The 19,828-nt window shown below is 38.9% G+C and overlaps 1 protein-coding gene across 3 annotated transcripts in view; it reads right to left on the bottom strand.

The window, feature by feature from the left end:
- The window catches only part of fbxl16 (F-box and leucine-rich repeat protein 16), an 82,418-nt gene that overhangs the window by 5,727 nt on the left and 56,863 nt on the right, over positions 1–19,828 (bottom strand). For all 3 annotated transcript variants that reach the window (XM_062037336.1, XM_062037334.1, XM_062037335.1), the window contains exons 3-4: positions 8,921–9,163; positions 4,368–4,633 (exon numbers count right to left, since the gene is read on the bottom strand). In XM_062037336.1, the coding sequence (XP_061893320.1) occupies positions 4,368–4,633; positions 8,921–9,163 (509 nt within the window). The remainder of the gene's footprint in view (positions 1–4,367; positions 4,634–8,920; positions 9,164–19,828) is intronic.

Raw genomic sequence — 19,828 nt, 5'->3', positions numbered from 1 at the left:
GCTAAAAAAAATAGAAGCTAACCTAGCTACGTAGCCAACGTGATAGCAGCAGTCTCAAATGCAGATACAAACTAAATAAAAATAAAAACCCTGACTGGATGGATAGACTGAAGATCAATAATACTATTAAACCATGAACATGTAAATACACGATTAATAATATTCCGCTTGGCGAAGCTAAAAAAACAGAAGCTAACCTAGCTGCGTAGCTAACTTAGATGCGGCGGCGGGCGTTGTACGCTTTTGACGACACCCCGGCCGCCATCAAGAGTCGGCAAGAAACATATACTTCCCCAAAGTTACGTACGTCACATGCACATATCGACACGCACGTACGGGCAAGCGATCAAATGTTTGGAAGCCAAAGCTAGACTCACCGTAGTGCGTCTGTTATCCTGCTCAAAACACAACACAACCTCCTGGTGTTGGTGTTGCTGTAGTCCGCCGCTCCACCGATCGCACCTACAACTTTCTTATTTGCAGTCTCCATTGTCCATTAAACAAATTGCTCAATCGCTTTATTAACAAGCGGTAACTGGTTGTAGTTCAAAAAGTAACGCACACACATACACGAGCTGCTGTTAGCCAAAAGTCACGCTCACACACACTCAAGTTCTCCGCCAACTCACTCGCGCATGCGCGTTCCCCAAACCCTTAAAGACACAGTACACTAATGCAAATATCACAGATATTACAGTATTGTACTTGATCGCTAAGACACCGATCGATCCCAGCTACAACGTTCTTCTTTGCAGTCTCCATTGTTCATTGAACAAATTGCAAAAGATTTACCAACACAGATGTCCAGAATACTGTGGAATTTTGTCGAAGAAAACAAGAGGCTTTTCTATCGGGTCCGTTGGGGTCCAACCACTTCCGTTGCTTTTGTGACGTCACGCGCATAAATCATATCCAAAGGAGTTTTTCAACCGGAAGTGTGGCGGGAATTTTAAAATTGCACTTTTATAAGTTAACCCGGCCGTATTGGCATGTGTTGCAATGTTAAGATTTCATCATTGATATATAAACTATCAGACTGCGTGGTCGGTAGTAGTGGCTTTCAGTAGGCCTTTAATGAACACATACACCAGGGGTGTCCCGCGAGACGGCGCCAGTTGAGTAAACAATTTGATCAGGAGCGGTGTATCCATTTCAGATACACTATATTGCCAAAAGTATTTGGCCACCCATCCAAATGATCAGAATCAGGTGTCCTAATCACAGGTGTATAAAATCAAGCACTTAGGCATGGAGACTGTTTCTACCAACATTTGTGAAAGAATGGGCCGCTCTCAGTGATTTCCAGCGTGGAACTGTCATAGGATGCAACCTGTGCAACAAATCCAGTCGTGAAATTTCCTCGCTCCTAAATATTCCAAAGTCAACCTTTATTATAAGAAAATGGAAGAGTTTGGGAACAACAGCAACTCAGCCATGTAAACTGACAGAGAGGGGTCAGCGGATGCTGAAAGCGCATAGTGCAAAGAGGTCGCCGACTTTCTGCACAGTCAGTTGCTACAGAGCGCCAAACTTCATGTGACCTTCGCATTAGCCCACGTACAGTACGCAGAGAGCTTCATGGAATGGGTTTCCATGGCCGTGCAGCTGCATCTAAGCCATACATCATCAAGTCCAATGGACTCTAGAGCAGCGGAGACGCGTTCTCTGGAGTGATGGATCACGCTTGTCCATCTGGCAATCTGATGGACCAGTCTGGGTTTGGAGGTTGCCAGGAGAACGCTACATTTCGGACTGCATTGTGCCGAGTGTGAAATTTGGTGGAGGAGGAATTATGGTGTGGGGTTGTTTTTCAGGAGTTAGGCTTTTACCCCTTAGTTCCAGTGAAAGGAACGTTGAATGCTCCAGGATACCAAAACATTTTGGACAATTCCATGCTCCCAACCTTGTGGGAACAGTTTGGAGCGGGCCCCTTCCTCTTCCAACATGACTGTGCACCAGTGCACAAAGCAAGGACCATAAAGACATGGATGACAGAGTCTGGTGTGGATGAACTTGACTGGCCTGCACAGAGTCCTGACCTGAACCCGATAGAACACCTTTGGGATGAATTAGTACGGAGACTGAGATCCAGGCCTTCTCCACCAACATCAGTGTGTGACCTCACCAATGCGCTTTTGGAAGAATGGTCGAAAATTCCTATAAAAACAACCTTGTGGACAGCCTTCCCTGAAGAATTGAAGCTGTAATAGCTGCAAAAGGTGGACTGACATCATATTGAACCCTATGGGTTAGGAATGGGATTTCACTTCAAGTTTATATGTGAGTCAAGGCAGGTGGCCAAATACTTTTGACAATATAGTGTATATATATCCAGAGGTCTGTCTGATAGCTATAATTTTGTCGCCATTTAGGGACCAACAAAAGTACCTCTGCCATTTGTTTTATACTTTGAAGTTTCTGAAGTACAGCATTAACTTATACAACCCAAACCAAACAACCTTCCCTAGTCATGGTGCAGAAAAAAAATCAACCAGTACTCAAGTTCACACTTAACACAACCTGCTCATTAAACTATGTGGGTATTATAAAAAAACGCCCAATCAACATAAAACAAATCAAATTGACACCCATTTAAATCCATTACAAGGGATAATGGGGAAGAAAATGCAAAACGCTCTCTCCACACTTATCCATGTTTGGCCCAATTACAATAATGATTAATTATGTATCCATTATATTATTATAATAATATGGACTCATATACAGTATGTATAGGCTTTTTATATACAGTACAGGCCAAAAGTTTGGACACACCTTCTCATTCAATGCTTTTTCTTTATTTCCATGACTATTCACATTGTAGGTAAGTCACTGAAGGCATCAAAACTATGAATGAACACATGTGGAGTTATGTACTTAACAAAAAAGGTGAAATAACTGAAAACATGTTTTATATTCTAGTTCCTTCAAAATAGCCACCCTTTGCTCTGATTACTGCTTTGCACACTCTTGGCATTCTCTCGATGAACTTCAAGAGGTAGTCACCTGAAATGGTTTTCACTTCACAGGTGTGCTTGAAGCTCTTCGAGAGAATGCCAAGAGTGTGCAAAGGGTGGCTATTTTGAAGAAACTAGAATATAAAACAGGTTTTCAGTTATTTCAGCTTTTTTGTGTTAAGTACATAACTCCACATGTGTTCATTCATAGTTTTGATGCCTTCAGTGACAATCTACAATGTAAATAGTCATGAAAACAAAGAAAACGCATTGAATGAGAAGGTGTGTCCAAACTTTTGGCCTGTACTGTGTGTGTATATATATATATATATATATATATATATATATATATATATATATATATATATATATATATATATATATATATATATATATATATATATATATATATATATATATACTACCGTTCAAAAGTTTGGGGTCACCCAAACAATTTTGTGGAATAGCCTTCATTTCTAAGAACAAGAATAGACTGTCGAGTTTCAGATGAAAGTTCTCTTTTTCTGGCCATTTTGAGCGTTTAATTGACCCCACAAATGTGATGCTCCAGGAACTCAATCTGCTCAAAGGAAGGTCAGTTTTGTAGCTTCTGTAACGAGCTAAACTGTTTTCAGATGTGTGAACATGATTGCACAAGGGTTTTCTAATCATCAATTAGCCTTCTGAGCCAATGAGCAAACACATTGTACCATTAGAACACTGGAGTGATAGTTGCTGGAAATGGGCCTCTGTACACCTATGTAGATATTGCACCAAAAACCAGACATTTGCAGCTAGAATACCGGTAGTCATTTACCACATTAGCAATGTATAGAGTGTATTTCTTTAAAGTTAAGACTAGTTTAAAGTTATCTTCATTGAAAAGTACAGTGCTTTTCCTTCAAAAATAAGGACATTTCAATGTGACCCCAAACTTTTGAACGGTAGTGTATATATATATATGTGTGTGTGTGTGTATACGTGTGTGTGTGTGTATATATGTGTATATGTATATACGTGTGTGTGTATATATGTGTATATGTATATACGTGTGTGTGTATATACACTACTATATATATATATAAAAATGTGTGTATATGTTCGTTACTCAAAAAAGTATCGATACTAAAACGTATACTCATTTGATACACCCCCTATATCATATGAATAATGACATAGGTTCAAAAGTACTTTATGTTCGTCCCTTCTTCTTTTGTCTCTAAATTAAATCACAATGTGCAGACAATGTCTTCAATCCATTTCAGTTATGTTGAAAACCGCTTATGTCGACTTAAACGGGTTCCACTATAGTGAGAAAGACGTCACGGGCAGAAACAAGATGCAGTTGAAGAACCACAAGGCTTGGTGTAAAAGTAAAACACAGCAAAGTACAACAACACACGGACTGACCTGTCAAGCACCAGTTCTTCCAATTTATGCAAGTCACAGGCGATGTACTCCAGGGCCATGTCAGTGATCCGGGGGCACCAGGACAAGTCCAAGCTGCGTAGCTTCCGCAGGTTCTCCGCCACCAGCTCCACGCCGTCGTCGGTGATTTTGGAGCACCCGGACAGGCTGAGTGCCGTCAGGTTGGGGAGGCTGTGCACCATATTCACCACGCCGTGATTGGTGATCTCCCAGCACGAGTGGAGCCGCAGAGTGTGCGTGGTGTAGCCCTGCCAGTCAATACAGAGATCTTGCTTCATTAGTGGTGTTTAGCAATTGTCTTCATCTATAATTGTCACTTAAATTCATCCCATTCAACAACGTTTTATTAGTCATTTTAATTTGTGTAACCGCTGAATTTAGTTACAGTATAAATAAATATTTATGAAGGAATTAGTCATCTTTGTTGTTAGTAAGCACATGCCTAAAATAACTTGAGCTGCATTTAGAAGTCGATGGAAAAATTAGAGCCATTAAATATGTGCACGCTTTATTATCCGATTAGTCGACTAATCGTTAAGATAATCATTGACTAATCTGTTAGAATAATTGTTTAAGTTATCACAAAAAACTTTGGGTTGAAATGAGTTCTGTCAGGGGGGGGGGGGTCGCAGCTCACTACGGGTTGTTCTCCCGGGATGCAGAAAAGTAAAAACATGATTTATTCTTGACTAACAAAGTATAAACAAAAGGCGTGGACAAGGCGGGGAACAAACTTGACTAATAAAACAAAACTAGCACAAAGGCAGAACTATAGAAAAAAAGGAACAAACAAAAGGCGCTCACAGCGGAGGTACAACACAGTGGCTTGAATAAACAAAAAACTTACACTACCGTTCAAAAGTTTGGGGTCACCCAAACAATTTTGTGTTTGAGCCTTCATTTCTAAGAACAAGAATAGACTGTCGAGTTTCAGATGAAAGTTCTCTTTTTCTGGCCATTTTGAGCGTTTAATTGACCCCACTAATGTGATGCTCCAGAAACTCAATCTGCTCAAAGGAAGGTCAGTTTTGTAGCTTCTGTAACGAGCTAAACTGTTTTCAGATGTGTGAACATGATTGCACAAGGGTTTTCTAATCATCAGTTAGCCTTCTGAGCCAATGAGCAAACACATTGTACCATTAGAACACTGGAGTGATAGTTGCTGGAAATGGGCCTCTATACACCTATGTAGATATTGCACCAAAAACCAGACATTTGCAGCTAGAATAGTCATTTACCACATTAGCAATGTATAGAGTGTATTTCTTTAAAGTTAAGACTAGTTTAAAGTTATCTTTATTGAAAATAAGGACATTTCAATGTGACCCCAAACTTTTGAACGGTAGTGTACGTGGCAAGAAAAGATCAGCATGAACTATGACCTGGACAGAGTAAGCAGCGTGTCAAGAGTGCAGAGCATGAATGTGATGTCGCCAGAAAGACCAACAGAAAATGACAGGCTTAAATAGTCATGTGGTGATTGAAAACAGGTGCGTGAGTTCTAATGAATCAGGTGCGTGAGTCCAAGACGTGAAACAGGTGACACTAATGGTTGTCAAGGTAACAAACAAACAAGGAAGTGCAACCAGGAACTAAAAAAAAGAGTCCAAAAATCAAACGGCACATGTCCAAACAAAAACATGCTCAAAAGACATGACAAGTTCCAGGCAAAAGGACAGGGGCTGTCTTTGAGGCCTACCAAGAGTAAGGCTCGTAAAACTCCACTGTGTAAAGGGGAGAGCCACATGAAGGGGTTTCTGTTTTCTCTCATGTATGGTAATCAACAGAAGGATGTTGTTCTGGCTCAAAGCGAGAGATGACAGGATCTGCCCAATTTCCAGACGAACTCTTTTTGAACTATTTTATGGACCTTTTTGAACTATTTTACAAACTCTTTTTGAATTATTTTATGGAACTCTTTTTGAACAATTTTACAAACTCTTTTTGAACTGACCTTATCTGTGAATTGTTTACTGTCATGTCTGTGTTGACCATGTTTTTGTTTGGCCATGTGCTGTTTTGTTTTTTGGACGCTTTTTAGTTCCTGGTTTCACTCTCTTGTTTTGTCACCATAGCAACCATTAGTTTTCACCTGTCATGACGTTTTGAGTCACGCACCTGTTTTCACTAATCATGTCACTATTATTTAAGCCCATTGTTGCCAGGAAGTCAGCCTGGTGACATCACACTCTCTACACACCCTTATGATCCATGCTGCTCTTTTTCATGCCCTTTTCTCGTCCAAGTAAGTTTTCTTTATTCATGCCATAGTTTGCAAGTTTTGTCTTATGTCCATAGTTCTGTCTTATGTCCATAGTTCTGCCTTTGTGCGAGTTTTTGTTTTTATAGCCAAGTTTTGTACTTCCGCCCTTGTGCGCGCCTTTTGTTTATTCCTTTTTTGAGTCTATTATTAAATCATGTATTTAACTTCACGCCATGTCCGGTCCAAATCATTTGCACCACGGGAGAACAAACCCCGCCATAGTCCAAGTCTTGACATTTACGACCTTTTCTGTGAAGTTTTTGCGACGTTTGTCCTTTGGAAACAGCCGTGGCCATGTGGTCGGGGAGGGTTCAAAATAAAAGAAGGAGGCATACAATCTTTTGGCAGAGCGTGCTGGAGATTGTAGAAGGATACAATGTCCGGGCGACTCTCCTCAATATATTGAGTCCAAATTGAATTCTGTCTCTGTTTAATTCTTTGCCTCTTGTCTTGTTTAATATATGTCATCAGTGTTTGAACCTGACATAATCGACCGTCAAATTAATCGTTAGTTGCAGCCCTAAAGAATGGGAGACCGAGTTTTGTGTCACAAAAGTAAACTGGGTTGTACCGATACCAATATTTTGGTACTGGTTCCAAAATGTATTTCGATACTTTTCGATACTTTTCTAAGTAAAGGGGACCACAAAAAATGGCATTTTTGGCTTTATTTTAACAAAAAATCTTACGGTACATTAAACATGTGTCTTATTGCAAGTTTGTCCTTAAATAAAATAGTGAACATACGAGACAACTTGTCTTTTATTAGTAAGTAAACAAACAAAGGCTCCTAATTTAGTCTGCTGACGTATGCAGTAACTTATTGTGTCATTTATCATTCTATTATTTTGTCAACATTATTAAGGACAAGTGGTAGAAAATGAATTATTAATCTACTCGTTCATTTACTGTTAATATCTGCTTACTTTCTCATGTTCTATCTACACTTCTGTTAAAATGTAATAATCACTTATTCTTCTGTTGTTTGATACTTTACATTAGTTTTGGATGATACCACAAATTTAGGTATCAATCCGATATCAAGTACCGTATTTTTTGGACTATAAGTCGCAGTTTTTTTCATAGTTTGGCCGGGGGTGCGACTTATACTCAGGAGCGACTTATGTGTGAAATTATTAACACATCACCGTAAAATATCAAATAATATTATTTAGCTCATTCACGTAAGAGACTAGACGTATAAGATTTCATGGGATTTAGCGATTAGGAGTGACAGATTGTTTGGTAAACGTATAGCATGTTCTATATGTTATAGTTATTTGAATGACTCTTACCATAATATGTTACGTTAACATACCAGGCACGTTCTCAGTTGGTTATTTATGCCTCATATAACGTACACTTATTCGGCCTGTTGTTCACTATTCTTTATTTATTTTAAATTGCCTTTCAAATGTCTATTCTTGGGTGTTGGCTTTTATCAAATACATTTCCCCAAAAAATGCGACTTATACTCCAGTGCGACTTATTTATGTTTTTTTCCTTCTTTATTATGCATTTTTGCAAGGTGCGACTTATACTCCGGAGCGACTTATAGTCCGAAAAATACGGTAATAGGATTTGCCTATATATTTGATTATATTTTTTTACGTACACTGTAAAAAAAACTCTATAGATTTTGCGGTAAAAAAAAAAAAGAAGTCACCTCACTGTAAAATCTACGGTTATTGGTTTTTTACAATGTATTATTGTAAATGTAAACATTTTACCACAGATTTTTTTCTAACACACGACTTAGTCATTTTTACAGTGTACAATGCAATGGATAAATTGCTTTGAAATGATAGGTCATGCAGTTATTTAAGAATTTATTTTTAGTAAAAAAAAATTAAAAATGGTAATGCGTAATAATATACTGTAATATTTTTTGTATTATTAGATAACATTCAAGTTAAAAGGCTATGCAACTGCATGCAGTACATGTATTTTTGTCTTGTCAAAATGGAGTCAGCATCATTACTTCCAGGTTTTTGCGGGCCATATAAAATGATGCGGCGGGCCAGATGTGGCCCCCGGGCCTTGAGTTTAACATATGTGTTCTGTAGTACAGAAAAATAATGTAAAAGTGTTTCTGCAAATGTTACATTGACGACATGCTGACAAACAGAACATTTGACGGCATTCAATTCCCCCAAGCTTGCCTGCACATCTTCTCCGGTATCTCATTTGAGCTGCTTCACGGTCAAACACACCATCAGCAGCTCCCACAATTTAGACATCCGTACCGATTGGATTCATTTTTTGCCTTTACCTGTTTGGCTGTGAAGTAGGCCATGGCCGTGTCCGTCACGTGGTAGGCCTGCAGGCTCAGCTCCGATAGGTTGGGCAGAAGCTGCGAGATGGCGGCAATGGCGTCATCCGCCACGTTGATGCAGTCGCTGACACTGAGCGACGTCAAGCGCGCGTTTAAACTGGACCACAGGCCGGCCTCCGTGAAGTCGTTGCATCCGGACAGCTCAAGGTGCATCAGACCCTGCATTTGCTCCAGCATGACCTGCCACACAAAAGCAGCGTGTTTGAGTCTCTGGAGTGGAATACTGAATCAGTGTCAATATTGTTGTTTCGTGGCAGTGGGCATGTCACTCCAAATATTGCTTTAGGGATTGGAATGTCTGTTTAGCTTCTCAATTATCCAAGTTATTAGGGGTGTCCAAAAAATAGATTTTCTAATAAATCGCGATTCTTATTTGCAACGATTCTTAATCGATTCAAAAATCTTTTTGCATCTATTTATTTGTAATCTGTCATGTCCAGCCACCCGGGCAAATCATATTGTTGATGTAGAACATTGGTGGCCACACTTTTTTTTAGCAGGCGAGCTACTTTTTAAATGACCAAGTCGAGGTGATCAAAAGTTTACATACACTTGTAAAGAACATAATGTCATGGCCGTCTTGAGTTTGCAATAGATTCTACAAATCTTTATTTTTTTGTGATGTAGTGATTGGAGCACATACTTGTTGGTCACAAAAAACATTCATGAAGTTTGGTTCTTTTATGAATTTATTATGGGTCTACTGAAAATGTGACCAAATCTGCTGGGTCAAAAGTATACATACAGCAATGTTAATATTTGGTTACATGTCCCTTGGCAAGTTTCACTGCAATAAGGCGCTTTTGGTAGCCATCCACAAGCTTCTGCTTGAATTTTTGATCACTCATCTTGAGAAAATTGGTGCAGTTCAGCTAAATTTGTTGGTTTTCTGACATGGACTTGTTTCTTCAGCATTGTCCACACGTTTAAGTCAGGACATTCTAAAACCTTAATTCTAGCCTGATTTAGCCATTCCTTTACCACTTTTGACGTGTGTTCGGGGTCATTGTCCTGTTGGAACACCCAACTGCGCCCAAGACCCAACCTCGGGGCTGATGATTTTAGATTGTCCTAAAAAATGTATAGGTAATCCTCCTTTTTCATTGTCCCATTTACTCTCTGTAAGACACCAGTTCCATTGGCAGCAAAACAGGCCCAGAGCATAATACTACCACCACCATGCTTGATGGTGGGCGTGGTGTTCCTGGGATTAAAGGCCTCACCTTTTCTCCTCCAAACATATTGCTGGGTATTGTGACCAAACAGCTAAATTTTTGTTTTATCTGACATGACATGGACAAAGATAAGACCTTCTGGAGGAAAGTTCTGTGGTCAGATAAAACAAAAAAGTCAAGGCAGGTGGCCAAATACTTTTGGCAATATAGTGTATGTTAGATGCGGATTTATTGATTTTTAAACGCGCCCGAAAATAGCCCGTTTAGTACACTGTTGAGGTGATTCAGTGCCCGTTTCTGTATAGTATTTCTCCAGCCGGGGTCTTGTGGTGACATACATGATGGTATTTTGAGAGGTATTTATTGAAGTCCGACTAAGGAGGACAACACTGAAGGCCTAAGTGGGAAACGCACGGCCCGCCACTGAGTTACAGTATAAATACATATTTATGAATTAATTAGTCATCTTTGTGGTTCGTAAGCACATGCCTAAAATAACTCAAGTTGCATTTAAAAGGGGATGGAAAACTTAGAGCTGTACGCTTTACAATCCAACCAGTCGACTAATCGTTAAAGGCCTACTGAAATGAATTTTTTTTATTTAAACGGGGATAGCAGATCCATTCTATGTGTCATACTTGATCATTTCGCGATATTGCCATATTTTTGCTGAAAGGATTTAGCAGAGAACATCGACGATAAAGTTCGCAACTTTTGGTCGCTGATAAAAAAAAAGCCTTGCCTGTACCGGAAGTAGCGTGACGTCACAGGTTGAAAGGCTCCTCACATTTCCCCATTGTTTACACCAGCAGCGAGAGCGATTCGGACCGAGAAAGCGACGATTACCCCATTAATTTGAGCCAGGATGAAAGATCTGTGGATGAGGAACGTGAGAGTGAAGGACTAGAGTGCAGTGCAGAACGCATCTTTTTTCGCTCTGACCGTAACTTAGGTACAAGCTGGCTCATTGGATTCCACACTCTCTCCTTTTTCTATTGTGGATCACGGATTTGTATTTCAAACCACCTCGGATACTATATCCTCTTGAAAATGAGAGTCGAGAACGCGAAATGGACATTCACAGTGACTTTTATCTCCACGACAATACATCGGCGAAGCACTTTAGCTACGGAGCTAACGTGATAGCATCGTGCTTAACTGCAGATAGAAACAAAAGAAATAAACCCCTGACTGGAAGGATAGACAGAAAATCAACAATACTATTAAACCCTGGACATGTAACTACACGGTTAATGCTTTCCAGCCTGGCAAAGCTTAACAATGCTGTTGCTAACGACGCCATTGAAGCTAACTTAGCAACGGGACCTCACAGAGCTATGATAAAAACATTAGCGCTTCACCTACGCCAGCCAGCCCTCATCTGCTCATCAACACCCGTGCTCACCTGCGTTCCAGCGATCGACGGAAGGACGAAGGACTTCACCCGATCATCCGTGCGGTCGGCGGCTAGCGTCGGATAGCGCGTCTGCTATCCAACTCAAAGTCCTCCTGGTTGTGTTGCTGCAGCCAGCCGCTAATACACCGATCCCACCAACAACTTTCTTCTTTGCAGTCTTCATTGTTCATTAAACAAATTGCAAAAGTAAACAAATTGCAAAAGATTCACCAACACAGATGTCCAGAATACTGTGGAATTTTGAGATGAAAACAGAGCTTTGTTGTATTGGATTCGATGGTGTCCGAATACTTCCGTTTAACTATTGACGTCACTCTCATACGTCATCATACATAGACGTTTTCAACCGGAAGTTTAGCGGGAAATTTAAAATTGCACTTTATAAGTTAACCCGGCCGTATTGGCATGTGTTGCAATGTTAAGATTTCATCATTGATATATAAACTATCAGACTGCGTGGTCGGTAGTAGTGGCTTTCAGTAGGCCTTTAAGATAGTTGTTTGACTAATCGACTATGAAAATAGTCGTTAGCTGCAGCCCTGCTCTTAAGATGAGCTGACTAACGTCAACATGGCGGTTGTTGTCATATTCATACATGGGTTGTGATATTCATACATGGGTGATCATAAAGGATGTTTCAGTTTGTTGGCATGGTTTTCCTCACTTTCTGCATACTTAAATTTAGATTATTGTGTTTTTCATGATATTTTATACTCTTATCTAACAGTGTTGATGTGGTAAATGTTGATGTGTGTCGTTCCAGTTCCAAGGTCATCCTCAACCCCCGTGTCGTCACCGTTACCCTTTTGGTAAGATCAGCTGTGGTCTTGTGCAACATTTTTGACAATGACCGCTTGTTTTTGTTTTCACCGTGACCGTTAGGGAGTTTCTACGTGGCGCATTTTTTCAGCTTTCACTCAATCGTTTGCTTTTTACTTCAAAATGTATGCAAGGCTTCCCAGAGTCACATTTCCAGAAGAGAAGAAAAACAAAAGCAATCAATCAATAAATATCATAAAAAAATAGGAAGGAAGTCAAGTCATTCATATGATAAGTACTACAGTTTGATGACTTCGACCAGAGGCGTCCGAAAGGGAATTCTACGGCCCACGCCTCGTTTTGTACCAACCATACGAGCCACATTAAAAAGAGTTAACGTAGCATGCATGCATTGACCTGCAGCGGTAAACAAATGTATTAGATCAGTGGTTCTCAACCCTTTTTGACCTTGGGGCCCATCTTTTCCACTACACGGGACCCCTCAAATATTAACACTCAATTAGTATTTTTACCGTTGCTTTTAATCAGGGCCGGCCCGTGGCATAGGCCGTATAGGCAAATGCTAAGGGCGCCGTCCATCAGGGGGCGCCACGCCAGTGCCACAAATGTTGGAGGAAAAAAAAAAAAAGAAAAAAAAAAAAAAGTTGGTACTATTATTTGTAAATACAAAAATAATCCCACATTAATTAAAATGCAAAGTACAGCCTATTTAATAAAAATATTATTTGTTACAACATTACACCCCCTCCCGTCCCCCCGCACGGTGCGCCCCCTCCCTTCCCGTATCATGACTCTTTTTGGATGTCACCACATCAAAAAATCAACACAAGATATCAAAACGGCCAAAACTGTCAGGTGCCCAGGGAAGAAAAAAGAGAAAAGCAGAGGAGAAACGAGAAAAAGACAGAGGTAGCAGGTAGGTAACGTTAGCCTACATGAAATTATTTGTCTGCTACAGAATGTGATAGTAACCTGGCTTTTTAGCATTAAGCTAATGTTACATGATTCGGCAATTGCTAATCAATAAATAGGTAGTTCTGTTTTAACGTCGGGTTAATATTGTGGAGGGGGCTAAATTGTTATGGAAAATAATAATGTAACGTTAGGTAATTACAGTACTCCCACCTTACATTCCTCAGGGGCACTGTATTGGATATTTTAAGCAGGTGTTTTTTGTTTACATTGTTATTGCCTTCTGGTTAGCTAATGTTTGCCCTGCAGGTAATAGTCACTTTTCCACCCCTTTATATATTAGGTATAGTTGTAAGCCTAGTTGTTAAAGTGCACATCATTAATGTTATTTAAGCAATATCACATGAGAGGGAATGCTGTTTTTCAATTTGAGCACTGCTGTGATTCGGTTAAAAATAATCATAACATAACATTCTCATATAATATATTATACTGTTACTTTGCATTCTGCTATTCAGCATTTCACTGTAATGATGACAATAAATTGAATCTAATCTAATTTGCATATCAGTTAACATCATACATATATCTCCTTGGTTTTTCATCTATATTATATCATTTCATTTTATTCCTGGAATCATATGTTTTTATTATTAGACTGTAATACTTCACTGCCGATGTGGGGGGGCGCCTCCTAAAATCTTGCCTAGGGCGCCAGATTGGTTAGGGCCGGGCCTGCTTTTAATCATATTCAATAATTATATCTGACTTACTTGCAGTTTACAACCACTTCAAATTATTTGAAACCATGAGTTAATCGCAAAGTAGTTTTGGATGATACCACAAATGTGGGTATGGATCCGATACCAAGTGGTTACAGGATCATACATTGGTCATATTTTAAGCCCTCATGTGTCCAGGAACGTATATCCTGAGTTTATAAACATAATATACTTTTTTTTTTTTAATTAAAAAAAATTTGTGATGATAAAAAATAGCGATGTAATCATAGTAGTATCAACTTGATACGCTGCTGTACTTGGTATCATTACAGTGGCTGTCAGGTGTAGATCCACCAATGGCGTTTGTTTACATTGTGACGCCGGTGAGCTACGTACGGTGTGTAGTGAAGCATGTTTAGCTATTCCTCGTCCTGCAGGGATGATACTTGTAAGACACTTACTTTATTTGTTGCCATGGAGACTAGGATTAGTGATTTAGAAGTAGCTAAAACACTGCCGGCTGATGGACGTTAGCCGCTGGCTAGCTAGCTAGCTAAAAGCACCTTTTCCTGAGGGTTTTTCAGTGTTATAACTTCACCTTTATCTTTAGTTTTTAAGCCAAAATGCATCCATTCTCCCTTTTTTGTCTACACACGGTGTCTGCTTGTAAGTACTCCATGATTGTGCGCTGCCGAACATGCTCCTCTGCTTGTAAAACCAGCAATGTCACGGCGTGACGAAGGTGGGGTGTGGAACCCGTTCTTTTTAGAGGCGGTATAGTACCGAATATGATTCATTAGTATCGTGGTACTTTACGAGTACCGTATTTTTCGTAGTATAAGTCGCTCCGGAGTATAAGTCACACTGGCCGAAAATGCATGATAAAGAAGGAAAAAAACATATATAAGTCGCACTGGAGTATAAGTCGCATTTTTGGGGGAAATGTATTTAAAAAAGCCAACACCAAGAATAGACATTTGAAAGGCATTTTAAAATAAATAAAGAATAGTGAACAACAGGCTGAATAAGTGTACGTTATATGAGGCATAAATAACCAACTGAGAACGTGCCTGGTATGTTAACGTAACATATTATGGTAAGAGTCATTCAAATAACTATAACATATAGAACATGCTATATGTTTACCAAACAATCTGTCACTCCTAATCGCTAAATCCCATGAAATCTTATACGTCTAGTCTCTTACGTGAATGAGCTAAATAATATTATTTGATATTTTACGCTAATGTGTTTAATAATTTCACACATAAGTCGCTCCTGAGTATAAGTCGCACCCACGGCCAAACTATGAAAAAAAACTGTGACTTATAGTCCGAAAAATACGGTACTGGTATACCGTACAACCCTGGTTACTACTTACAACACAAATAATCTGAGTACTCTCAACACTGGTTATCTCGCCGTAAAACACAACCTTACTTTGCACGTTTTGTTTAAGATATCGGTATATATCGTATACCGCCATTCGGCCTAAAAATACCTGGATATCAGTTTTAATCCATATCGCACAGCCAAAAAAAACTCTTCAAAACATTTTTTTAACATGAAGAAAACCCTCTAGACATGAAATAACACACACAAAGTCACCTATACAAGCCACAACTTTCGAAGTGCAATGCAGCGAGGTAAAACTGTATCATACCACTCACTAGGCTGCAGTCAGCACTAGCATGTTACACCAGTAATATTACCAGTACAATTATGCTGTGATAAAATGTATGAATTAATAATAAATATGTCTTAACTAAACCGTAAATACAATTAAAGTGCAAAGGAAAATACAGCTTTAATCACTTTAGTCATATTTTTTGTGCTGAAGAAACTTCTCTGACATAACTGCCACAAGTGGTAGAAAAGTGTATTACAATTATATATGGGACCACAGCTGAGAAACAGATATTTGCCCTGAAATGGGGCCACAAACAAAATCTTGTTTAGGGCCACAAAAAGCCTAGACTGGTCAAGAATGGCGGAAAAATTAGAATTATGGTCGCACTTATAAAAAATGCCATAAACTACACTGCAAAAAGTCAGTGTTCAAAAAGAAAAAAAATTACAAAAATGAGGGGTATTTTATTTGAACTAAGCAAAATTATCTGCCAATAGAACTAGAAAATTTGGCTTGTCAAGACTTTCCAAAACAAGTAAAATTAGCTAACCTCAATGAACCCAAAAATACCTTAAAATAAGTATATTCTCACTAATAACAAGTGCACTTTTCTTGGTAGAAAAAAAAAAGACACCTTTTTGCTCAATATGTTGAAAAATGTTCTTAAATGAAGTAAATGCTAGTGCCATTATCTTGACATAATGATATGCGTTACATTACATTTCTTGAAACCAGCAAACTTATACTAAAAACTAATTTATTGTTCTTAATGGAAACAAGGCAAGCGCTTGTTACTCTCGGGGTCTCCTAGCCGCTCAGGCAAATCATATTGTCTAAAAATGCATTTTCCCATCCATAACATGACATCATCGCGCCAAGTGCGTGCTCTTTCAGTCAATTAGTGCGCATATATACAGCCCGGCCCCCGGCCAAACATTTTTTATTGTAATTTTGAAGAATTTATCTGAATGTGCATGAACTATTTCTGTTCAAAATTGTTAGAAATGTCACATGTTAAATGTTTAAATATTAACTGTCAGTTTACTGAACTGTGCCAACTGTACTACTATATGAGTACGTATTTTCTATTGTTTCATTGAAAATAAAACAGCAAAGTCCATTTGGCTGTCATCTGTTTTAATTATGAGACACATTTTTGTCAAAGTCATGATTTTTTTTCATGCTTGAAATAAGAAATGATTACTTTAAAAAAGTAGTTTTATACTTGTGAGTGTTGATGACACAGCTTTGCAACAGTTGATATTCTAGTTTCAAGCATGTTTTACTCAATATAGGTCATCAAATCTCAGCAACAAGCTGTAATATCTTACTGAGATCATTTAGGACCAAAACACTTAAAACAAGTAAAACACTCTAACATAAAATCTGCTTAGTGAGAAGAATGATCTTATCAGACAGAAAATAAGCAAATATCACCCTTATTTGAGATATTTAATCTTACTTAGATTTCAGTTTTTGCAGTGTATCGTTGATACTTTTGACCAGTGGTCTTCAACAGGTAGCGCATGAACCATCTGCAAAGGGTCAAAGAATATTTATTTTGAATATGTATAACTGCAATTCCAACATTACTGTGTGCTTCTATTTAATGACAAACTACCACAAAAAGCATGACGACAATAACCACACTGTTTAAAGTGTAGATTTGTTTCGTTAAAGAAAAAAAAAATTCAAAAGTTGCTAGTCATATAAATAACACACAACTATCTGAGATGTTAGGATCAAGGTTTTATGCGATACCGATCATTAATGAGTGGGATTGGCCAATATTGATACCAGGTCCACATGCATTAACTGTCATAAAGAGTGCTATTGACAATGTGACAACATGAAGACAATATTTAAACTAGTACCATTTTCTCTTGTATTACATACAAAGTCAATAGTACACAATAACTAAACAAAAATAAAAACTACACTCCTTCAAGTCCTTTGTTTTTACCCTCAAAAGTCCCCGTTGTCCGTGGACTCCCTAGATTGGTAAACTATAACAGAAATATTAAAACACAGATTCTGTTAAAACCAGAATATCAATTTAATCCATTCCTGGGCTAAATGGGGCCCGCGGGCCACATGCGGCCCGTTAAGATTTTCAATCCGGCCTGCCGGACGTTTTACATAATTTTTTTTTTTTAGACCTTTAACACCAAAACTGTAGCCGCCATTATGATATGCAGTGCTGTTTTTAAATGACCGTAAGACTTGAGCTATAGAAAGTATTTCAATTAGAGATGTCCGATAATGGCTTTTTTGCCGATATCCGATATTCCGATATTGTCCAACTCTTAATTACCGATATCAACCGATACCGATATACACTACCGTTCAAAAGTTTGGGGTCACATTGAAATGTCCTTATTTTTCAATGAAGATAACTTTAAACTAGTCTTAACTTTAAAGAAATACACTCTATACATTGCTAATGTGGTAAATGACTATTCTAGCTGCAAATGTCTGGTTTTTGGTGCAATATCTACATAGGTGTATAGAGGCCCATTTCCAGCAACTATCACTCCAGTGTTCTAATGGTACTATGTGTTTGCTCATTGGCTCAGAAGGCTAATTGATGATTAGAAAACCCTTGTGCAATCATGTTCACACATCTGAAAACAGTTTAGCTCGTTACAGAAGCTACAAAGCTGACCTTCCTTTGAGCAGATTGAGTTTCTGGAGCATCACATTTGTGGGGTCAATTAAACGCTCAAAAATGGCCAGAAAAAGAGAACTTTCATCTGAAACGCGACAGTCTATTCTTGTTCTTAGAAATGAAGGCTATTCCACAAAATTGTTTGGGTGACCCCAAACTTTTGAACGGTAGTGTATACAGTCAAGGAATTAACACATTAGTATGCCTAATTTTGTTGTGATGCCCCGCTGGATGCATTAAACAATGTAACTTTACCATGAATTGATTTACGTGGACCCCGACTTAAACAAGTTGAAAAACTTTTTGGGGTGTTACCATTTAGTGGTCAATTGTACAGAATATGTACTGTACTGTGCAATCTACTAATCTACTGGGGGGGGGGCGGAGTTTGGTGGTAGCGGGGGGTGTATATTGTAGCGTCCTGGAAGAGTTAGTGCTGCAAGGGGTTCTGGGTATTTGTTCTGTTGTGTTTATGTTGTGTTACGGTGCGGATGTTCTCCCGAAATGTGTTTGTCATTCTTGTTTGGTGTGGGTTCACAGTCTGGCGTATATTTGTAACAGTGTTAAAGTTGTTTATACGGCCACACTCAGTTTGACCTGTATGGCTGTTGATCAAGTATGCCGGCACGCTGTTTGTATGGAGGAAAAGCGGACGTGACGACAGGTTGTAGAGGACACTAAAGACAGTGGCTTTAATGCTCGCCCCCAATAATGTTGTACGGGTGGAAATCAGGAGAATGGTTGCCCCGGGAGATATTCAAGAGGGGCACTGAAATTTGGGAGTCTCCGGGGAAAATCGGGAGGTTGAACCCGATACCGATAATTTCCGATATTACATTTTAAAGCATTTATCGGCCGATAATATCGGACATCTCTAATTCCAATGGTCGGAATCTGAGCTTTTGAGTGTTATAGGAGTTATTACAGTAATCTACGTCACAGCAGCTCAGACCAGGAACAAAGCAAAGTGGGCGGGGTTTGTTTTCAGAGCAGCCAGCCCGAAACGCATGTGTCAGAAAAAAACGCGGAAGCAGATTTTTACATGATAATATATATCATATTGTAGGTGTTTATTACACATTGCATTCATATTTTGCTGTTTGTTACACTTTTGTTGTGCTTTGCTTGATTGTAAAAGATACACAACTATGAAGGAGCTGGTCTGTGAAGTGAAAGAGGAGCGACGTTCATATGTTGTTGATATTCAGTGTTTTATTGCTCATAGTTAATATTGTAAATCCCACTTTCTTTATTTGAATGTACATTTTGGGTGTACCATTCAGTACAAAACTGTAAAATTCCATTCATGTTTTTTTAAGTGGTCTGTCATAACGTTTTTAGAACTCTATCGGACATGGTGACTTTTGGTATTAGTGTTCCTAGAAAAAAGGGACCCAAACACACATACTGTACAGCAGAATTTTACAGCTAAATGTGTATATATAATTTATACACATACACGTTGGGCCCCCCCCAGACACATTTGTTTCTCTCAACGTGGCCCCCCTAGTCAAGATATTTGCCCAGCTTTTATCTAATCC

This window comes from Entelurus aequoreus, linkage group LG25, assembly GCF_033978785.1.
Source record: "Entelurus aequoreus isolate RoL-2023_Sb linkage group LG25, RoL_Eaeq_v1.1, whole genome shotgun sequence".
Classification (NCBI taxonomy): Eukaryota; Metazoa; Chordata; class Actinopteri; order Syngnathiformes; family Syngnathidae; genus Entelurus; species Entelurus aequoreus.
The sequence above is the reverse complement of the archived record's forward strand: the minus strand, read 5'-3'. Positions and strand labels throughout refer to the sequence as shown.